The sequence below is a fragment of the Corticium candelabrum genome, chromosome 15 (assembly GCF_963422355.1).
Source record: "Corticium candelabrum chromosome 15, ooCorCand1.1, whole genome shotgun sequence".
Classification (NCBI taxonomy): Eukaryota; Metazoa; Porifera; class Homoscleromorpha; order Homosclerophorida; family Plakinidae; genus Corticium; species Corticium candelabrum.
In genome coordinates this window covers 6,367,929-6,377,124 of record NC_085099.1, presented here as the reverse complement: position 1 = coordinate 6,377,124, position 9,196 = coordinate 6,367,929, and the positions used below count along the sequence as shown (strand labels likewise).

At 45.3% G+C, this 9,196-nt stretch overlaps 2 protein-coding genes across 2 annotated transcripts; one reads left to right on the top strand and one right to left on the bottom strand.

Annotated features, from left to right (window-relative positions):
* The first annotated feature begins 1,437 nt into the window (after positions 1-1,437).
* LOC134191173 (uncharacterized) lies at positions 1,438-3,881 on the top strand. The gene is made up of 3 exons (XM_062659753.1): positions 1,438-1,561; positions 1,787-1,870; positions 1,951-3,881. The coding sequence occupies exons 1-3, from the start codon at positions 1,513-1,515 to the stop codon at positions 3,702-3,704; spliced, it is 1,887 nt and encodes a 628-aa protein (XP_062515737.1). The 5' UTR covers positions 1,438-1,512; the 3' UTR covers positions 3,705-3,881.
* A 935-nt stretch (positions 3,882-4,816) lies between these two features.
* LOC134191571 (uncharacterized protein K02A2.6-like) lies at positions 4,817-7,164 on the bottom strand. Its single transcript, XM_062660193.1, has one exon. It carries the CDS (start codon positions 7,162-7,164, stop codon positions 4,948-4,950), a length of 2,217 nt encoding a protein of 738 aa, XP_062516177.1. The 3' UTR covers positions 4,817-4,947.
* Positions 7,165-9,196: the final 2,032 nt, after the last annotated feature.

Here is a 9,196-nt window from a genome sequence, read left to right as displayed (position 1 = left end):
AAGAACGGTGCTCTAATAATTAATTAACTGTGCTATCGGTGCTTTTATATACTAAAGACACCATTGAAAAACGGTGCTTTAATCATTGCCACAGCGAAGTTGAGCCTAGCAACACTTTCGAGGTACGGTATCTACTATGATATCTAGATAATTCTCTCTGACTCAGCATGTGGGCGTTGCCAATTATGTTTAAAAGCGGTGCTCTATACGTGTTACCAAATCTATACCTTTCTGGTATTTGCAAGTGACTAAAATTTTTAGATAGAGGTTAGTGAACAACTTGGGCTGTGTCTCCGCTTGTTGCTCTTAATTAATTAACTAAACGTGTTTAATGTTAAACTTGTTTAATTAATAAAACTCTAGACATGTTTAGCTAGATAGCGTCTCTACTTGTCCATTCATTCCGGGCTATTAATATAATTATCCGGGACTTTGACGTACCGCGCGAATTCGTTTCTTCAATCAAAAAGCACCAGACAGTCGGATCGTCTTCTGGTCGTCTAGCTCTAGTCTGTCTTCGCCGAACTCGCTCTCTCCGAACACGTATTCTGTATCAGTCTACGCCGTCTCTGACATTGCCCTAAAAATTCTTAGTTCTGTTCTTCCATTAGTCTCCAAAGAAATAGAAACAACAGCACGAAACAACTAACATCCATTGTCGTGAAACGCGCGTTACTATCAAGTGACCGTTCTACCTTTCGTGAGACATGTTTAGCAAAAGCTGTTTACGTTTACAGCTAAACAGGTTCAACGCTAGTGTCACTCGGGTTGTAAATATGTGGAGCTGCGCCCTTGGATCGCGGCTACAGGACGTCACAGGGGGATTTCCCATTACACTCTCTCCGTACTGTCGATTTCACTAGAGCTTTGAAATGTCATTACTGTACAAGTAGCCTACACTGTAAATGTACATAAGAAAATTCCAATTACACCGTACCATGCATTTTTAGATGTGTCCTACTCTAGGTTGCAGATGCGCACTATAGCTCTAGATTGTGGTAGCTAGCACGTGATGGTTTCGGCTTTTGACGTTTAATCATGCTAGTTGTAGTCGTATCCACACTCCTTTTAGCACTACGGTAGGTATCATGCTATTTTACAACGTAGCTACGAAATACATGTATACTAGAGACGTCAGACGTTACGTAACGGTCGTGTAGGTAACACTTCCAGTGTTTAGCGTCTAATAAAAAGATCCCGTCGTTCTCGTTCCATCCTGCTGTGCATTGCAAAGGGCCGGGAGGCTGCATGGTCCGAAAACGACTGCATTCTGGTCGCGCTCTATTTTACCATGTCGACTGATTTAGAAACTTTCATACCCATTACATGTTTGTGTTTACCGACATGTGTATAGGTTATTTTTCGTGCTTCTTTGGCGTCGACTAACTTTTAGCCGCGCCCACGGACCTGTCGGGCAAGCGCGTTGCCACATACGTGCGCATGGCCGGAAATAAACCGCCTACACTGGTACTGCAGTTGTGAAAGTCGCCCATACGTATTATCTTGTCGAAAATGGCATCGATTCATCTAATCGTAGCTGTGATGTTTGCCTTTAATGAAGGTAAGTTGATTGTGAGATAATGTTGACGTGAAGAGTCCATGACCACTGCATGCGTTTGCTAAAATTAGACCGATGAGATGCCGAACGGTTAATTTTTGCCGCGTGTGATTTCCTTGATAGTGGCAGGCTGTGTTGCACTACTTTGCTAAGTGTGCTTTTGCAGGCGTTTTTGGTAGGCGTTTCTGGATCTTAGTCAAACGTGTGAATATTTGTTTGAAATTTTAGCCGGAATTAGAGCTGCTACCTTGCACGGCTGCGATTCAAGTGGAGTGTGCCCATGCATCAACGATGACGCCAAATCATGCTCTGGTTAGTCATCGACTGACTGCATGTTCATGCGTGTGTAGTAAACTTGACATGAATGCACTGAATTTGCGTTTTTTGAGAAGCTTGCAACGGATGCTATGAGAATGTGACGGTTGCTCTTCGTCGAGAACGTCAACTTGTGAATACTCTGACAGAAGACATCGACCGTTTCAATGCAATGGTTTCAATGAAGACCATGAACAGGACCTTTGCTCAGCGTATAAACGATAAAAGTATCGAATTGGAAACGATTTCTAGTTGGGTGAGTAATGCTAGTACACAGGAGGGCAATCTGGATCAGAGGCTGGAGCTTGTGACCGACAGTATTGATGAAATACGAAACAAGTCCGGTGAAATATGGAGTCATTTGATGGTTGCTAACTCGACTGCTGTTTCTGCTCGTGATGTTGCAACTAGGATTGAATATTTGGTAAATGAGAGTAAAGTGAAGATAATCAGAGCTTATAGGTTGTCGACAAACGACTCCCAACTAACAGTAGACACGATTCGATCTCTAGAAAGCAGTGTTGTTCAATTGGCTAATATAGCTTCAAGTCTGGTCCACGATGCTGAGAACGAAGCATCTAGGCAAAGACGTCAGGCAACCGTGCTAGATGACAAAGCCAATAGGACACACCAGTCGGCAGCTAATGCAAAACTGACAACCGAAAACGCAATTGCATCCCAAAATTCTGACAAGAAGCAGCTCGATACCCTTGAGATTCTTAGCGTAAATAGAAGCTTGGGGTACATTGAAGCAAAGTCGAAGGTTACGAAATCGAAGGTAAACATTGAAAAGGCTGCTATGGAAGCAGAAGATGTTCATACGAGAGCAACCGAGTTACATGCAAACATGAGACTAGGTCGGCTGCAAGAACAACTCGGTTATGCTCAACGTAAGACAACATCTCTGATGAATCAACTGTCTACTACAACGACCAGATTTTCATCTGTAGTCAATGCCATCAACGTTTCTCGTGCAAACACTAGTCGTCTGTCTCGTGATATCCACATTTCTGTAGATAGAGTAGACTACCTCATACGCCGTGCCGATGAAGCCTACGACAAAGCCATGGAAAGTGTGGCAAAAGGTCGGAAAATCATTTCTGATGCTATGGACACGTTGGATATCCTCACTAACTTTAGTCAGGTAATCAATGTTACTCGTTCTAGAGCAATGAAAGCTCTTCGCCGTGTCAATACTATAGAAGAATTAAGCCACAACGCAACTGCTGCAGCTCACGACATATCGATGGAACATCAACAGGCACTCATTGATGCCATGATGTCAATGAGGCTTGCAGAAGGAGCACTAAAGACTGCACAAGATGCTCTGATGACGACCACAGAAATCCAGAATGACATCATGGCTTTGAAGACGTCCGCAATTGCACATAGAAATAAAGCTGAAGGACTTTCATCGAATGCAACTACACTCAACATGACAGCTTATGGGCTACTGTTAAGCTGCTCCAATACAACAGCGCAAGTTGATTCTACTGTATCTGACATAAAAAACACCATATCAAACCAGATAGACTGCTCTACTGCTATCAGTCGATCTGGAATGGAGGTTGAACGACTTCAACACGATATCACTAACTTCAAACAACTTGATGACCGACGGATCGCATCATTACAATTGGAATTGACTAGGTTCAGTGATCAGCTGTCTGACTCTGCTCTTGTTCACATGGTTACTGCCCTTGAAACACAGCAACGAGAAGACTTTACAGAAATCAATAATTGCAATTCATTGATTTCAGAGCTTGAGCAAGATGTTGACAATTTGGAAAAGACAGTAGCTGCTGGTGCCGACATATGTATCGGGGTGTGATTGATGTTTATGTATGTGTTTTATCTGTAGCTAATCACTGTGCCTAGGGCCACTGTCTGCTAAAGGTCTTAGAAAACTTAGACAACTTCTTGCAATAGATCTTTTAGCTAACCTTGATGAAAGCTAGATTGTCTTCAATTAGTATGCAGATGTGGCTATATAATAAATGTTTTACAAAAGGTGTGTCGTTATGCCCCTCCATAATGGGCAAGTGGGGTCTTTACCCCATCTGGGCGCCCACCAACCCGGCAGGTTTCATGTTTCTGTTTCTGTAAAGTCCACACGGCGATCAATGACTAGCCAATTCAATATAGATTGCAGGCATTAGGGTGACCGCAAACTCGATACCACACGCCTAGTGGATATCAATGACCACCAGGAAAGCACTAAACGTCATCGTCAACGGACCGTTCGCCAGACCACAGAAACTCCCCAACGACTGAAACGAGCCATAGTCTCATGGATAAAGCTAGAGAAACATGAGAGACATCTATTCAGTTGAACACAACAGTTTGATTATTAGTACTATTTCTAGGCTGGCTCGTCTTGCAAAAGTCACCAGGTACTCTGTTCTGCTTTTTGAGTGCAATACACCACATAGATCTAGTAGCTACAGGTCTCGTGTCTAAGGTTTTACTTATCATCAGGCTGTTTCAATGAAAAACCGTGAGTTGGAATCTGGTCTAGACAACTGTAACAGTAGCAACTAGCTAACATCTTGGCAAACGAAACGAACGCAAGGCCATCAGAAACGCGGTTCATCAGTTTGCGAAGAGCTGCTGGTGCGCCTTAATTGCAAACGGCACGCGGGTAGATTGCCACAGCCCATGCAGATAAAGTGAGGAAAGCTGTTCTCTCTCTGTCGGCGTCAGTGACTGCTACATGATGTCAGCCCTGTGCCGGATCGCTATCCTGCTAAAATAACGCGAGCCAGCCATGTTTTCAATGACAATACGCGTGTAACTGCCGGTACACTGCAGAGACATTTTACTGCCGTCAGTTTTCTTCGCCGAACAAATCGGAATTGCGTCCTCCGACACATTTCTAAGTGTCGTGTATCGACAACCTTGATAATATCCGCGTAGACACTGGGAAGGTACTATATACCCTGGTTTATTCAACAACGTACTCTACGGTAGACAGGCTCTAACGCATGCCACTAGACACTATATAGACAAGTCTCCGCCTATTATACCATATACCGATACACTACAGCTTCCCCCTTCTTAGCTAACTACAACACTTAGAGGTCCAGTCTCTGTGGCGGTCTCCTTGCTCTGACTGGATTTCTCCTCGGTGGATGTTCCGCTAGTGGACTGGGCGTCTCGTTCCCACTAGAATCGCTCTCATCTGGAGGGTCTGGTAAAGGTGGCTCCACCATGACTCTTTGGTCTTTCTCGTCTGAAGATGATGATGAAGCTTCCAAAACTGTTGGCACTGGAACGCTTGGCGTTGAACTAGCTTGTGCTGGCATGTTAGGTTGCGCGGTAGGTAGAACGATTCCTACTTCTGTTTCCTCTTGAAGCTTATCCTCTGGCGACCTTTCGACACTCCGATGCTTCAGCCGATCTACATGCCGTTTCCAAGTAGAGGCTGTCCCCTCGACTTCCACTTCATATGTGAGCGGTCCCAAGACCTTTACTATCTTTCCAGGTACCCAAGGTTGGATAGACCTATAGTCTCGTACCCATATCGTATCCTTTTCGTTGAAATACCGTTCCTGACGTCTTCCCTGATATTGTCGTTGTCGACCTTGTTGGTCCAAAACCACTTCCTGAACACTGGGTTTCAAAAATTCGAGTCTTGTTCTCAGTTTCCTTCCTAGAAACAAATCGCTGGGCGTTTCACCGTTAGTAGAATGAGCGGTGGATCGATAGCTTAGCAAAAACCGTGAAAGCTTCCGAGTCAATGACCCTTCCTCCTGTTGCATTACTCTGAGCGTTTTCTTCATCGTTTGTACGGCTCTTTCGACTTGACCGTTACTTGCAAGGTGGTACGGTGCGCTCCGTATGTGCTTTATTCCATTCATTTCCATGAAGTGGTTGAATTCCGCAGAAACGCATTGCGGACCATTGTCGGATACCAATTGATGTGGTATGCCAAAACGTGCGAAAATACTCCTCAACGCATCGATCGTGCTCGCTGCAGATGTGGTTGTCATTGGGATCACTTCTAACCATTTTGAATATGCGTCCACAAGCAACAAGGACATTTTACCCATGAACGGTCCCGCAAAATCTACGTGACAGCGATACATCGGTTTTGATGGCCAGCTCCAGGGGTGTAGTGGCGCAGAGGGCGGCGCCCTACCATTTTGCTGACATGCCATACAACTCTTAGCAAGGGATTCGATACCTTTGTCGATTTGAGGCCACCATACATGTATCCTTGACAATGCTTTCATTCGTACCACGCCCATGTGCCCCTCATGCAGCTCATGTACCACTGGCTCCCTTAGAGACTCTGGAACTACCACTCGGTGTCCACACATCAAACATCCGGCTTCACGGGTAAACTGTGTCTGTTTACTGGAATAGGGGTATAATGGGTTGGTTTGGTCCATTCGACTAGGCCATCCGGACAAAACATGCTTCTTGACTTGACTCAACAGGCTGTCTTTATCTGTCTCTCGCACTAAATCCTTGACGGTGACTGGCAACATATTGATCTGCCGTAAGCTAAACAGGCCAGCTTCCCTCTGACTAGAGTCCTCGTGCTCTTCTTCTGCTGTTGGCAATCTCGAAAGTCCATCGGCATTTCCATGTTCCTGGGTGCGCGTGTACTGTATGGTGTACCGATAACTACTCAGAATCAAGACCCACCTTTGCAGACGTGCGGCAGCGATGGGTGGTATACCAGATTCCGGTCCGAATATGGTCACTAGAGGCTTATGATCCGTGATCAGGCAATATTGTCTTCCATAAAGAAATTGGTGGAATCTCTTTACACCAAATACTATTGCCAGTGCCTCCTTTTCTATTTGAGCGTAATTCTTCTCGAATTTGCTCAATGTTCTAGACGCATACGCTATTGGACGTTCCTCTCTATTGGGCAGTATGTGCGAAATCACGGCTCCTATCCCGTGAGATGAGGCGTCACACGCCAAAGTTAGAGGCATTTTCACGTCATAATGACATAACACTTTGGTTGACGTCAATAGCTCCTTTAATTTCTGGAAAGCCTCTTCACATGCTTTAGACCATTTCCAAGCCACGTCCTTCTTCATCGAGTCATTCAGTGGATGACATACTTCTGCTAAACTTGGAAGAAATCGAGCATAGTAATTCACTAATCCCAGAAAGCATTTCAGTTCAGAGAGATTCCTTGGAGTTGGTGCATCTAGTACGGCCTTCACCTTGGACTGAGCCGTTCGCAGACCTTCACTTGATATCCGATATCCCAGATAATCCACTTCGTAATCCACTGCACCTTCCAAGTTCAATTTAATCAGTCGCTCCATCACGTCTCACTTACAATCAACTGTCTTGCTTCTGTACTTCAGCTAACTCAGTGGCTTAGAAAGATGTTCACGAGCGGGGAGAGGGCTGTACCGTGGATGTCATCATTAGTAAGCAAAAGTTACCTCGCTTGCCAGACCGTAAACAGATTTGCAAAAGTCACTAGCACAGAAAATTTAAATTCCTACACTGAGCGAGGAGCTGCTGCCCCCCAGCCCCCAGTTCCTAACTTTCCCACCTGATCCTCCAGCTGTTGCGCGCGCATGAGAAGTTAGGACACAGCATGTCGGCTTTAGATTGCTCTCTAAAATCGTGACACGACCTGACACTGCAGAGAGGTACTGAGAACTCAATAGTTAAATTTGATCAGAGACTAACTAGTAACTTCAGAGCATCTATCCCTCTCTCTGCTCAACTCACACAGACTAACGCAACGTTCTCTCGTCATTACAACCATAAATGAAGGAGCACTAGAAGTGCAAACCCTCGACCAGTAGGCACCTTGAAGGTAAATTAGTCGCGCTATGACAAAATCGTATGACAGAAACGCATGACAGAAACGCATGATGTGGGTAACAAAATTAGATGTGGGAACGTTACAAATGCAGCTAGATTAGGCGTTGTTACTAAATGCATGTTACAAATGTAGTTGTTTCCAAGTGATGAAACAAGCCAAATGTTACACGTCGGAAAGCGTCGACGCTAGGCCGGCTGGCAATCTTCGCCTTACGTGATGAAGTAACGGGCGTGATCATTGTTCTGTTTGTTGTATTGGTGGGAAACCTAGGTTACAAATGTAGACCAAACAAGCAGCCCACCACCGATTTTCCAGCTCACAAGAATGTAGAGTCTCGTTCTTTGTGCAGTTTCTCTAGGCGTCTTGTTGTTTGTGCCGCTTCTCTAGCTAGATGTCGCCTACTGTGCACTGTACCGTATTTACACAGCTATTCGTCTATCCGCAATTTTGGTTGTTGTAATGAGGTGACCCCAGAGCCAAACAAAACATCAACGTGAGAAAACATGCACATGCACATCTAGATTAATTAGGCGTCTGTTCGCTAACTTTGGGATACCTTAAAACAAAAAAGGAATAGAGACGCACTAGCGTACTTACAGGTCAGCCGAGCCGCTTCGTCCGACAAACAGACGCTGTCATGGACATTGCAAATTCCCCTTTGCAAATTCCCGTCAAGCGCCAAATTTCTGTTGAAGACGACACTAGTGATTTTTGCACAACACCACGGCCGCTCAGCCACGCACACCCAAAATTCAAGCTGGCAGACTGCAGAACCACTATGCAGAAACACTGTGGAACAAGCAAAATGTTAGAAGTCAGGTACAGCTACACACCTAGCCTCGACACTAGGCCTCCCTTTGCTTTCGGTGGTCCGACCGCGCAAGGATAGCAACGGGACTGTATCACGTGATGTTCTCTCCTTTGCTTTTCGGAGAGAACATCACGTGATACAGTCCCGTTGCTATCCTCGCGTGGTCGGACCACCGAAAGCAAAGGGAGGCCTAGTGTCAAGGCTACTACACACCCTCGCTCCTGGTTGTTGTTGGGAAAACATACACGTGCAAATGTAAACTATAGGCGTTGTTTCTATGTGCTAAACCCTTAAAGCAAAGGACTAAACACCATGTACAGGACGGACGCCCGATGGCCGAACTCTCGCTAACAGCTATCAAAGAGAGGTGGAGCCTCATGATGACATCGCGTTCGTCTATTGGTCAGTAATGACACCACTTCTCGTCTATTGGTCGGAATAGCTTCATTTCCATCTGCGCTAACCAACTATATATACGGTCGGACGTCGGATCATCGAACGACTACTATACCCTCCACCCGAAAATCCTGGCCTCGGGTAATGAATGAAGCACATTACAGTGCTAAACCCTCGGGCGGTGTAGGTATCGCCTATCTATGCCCAACCCACTCGTCTCAGTTAGGGTTTCAAATGCATTCGTCTAGCTAAACAAAGATGCAAAGCCACGTCTCCAGACTTGCGTACTTAGAGGTCAGTCGGTTCGTCC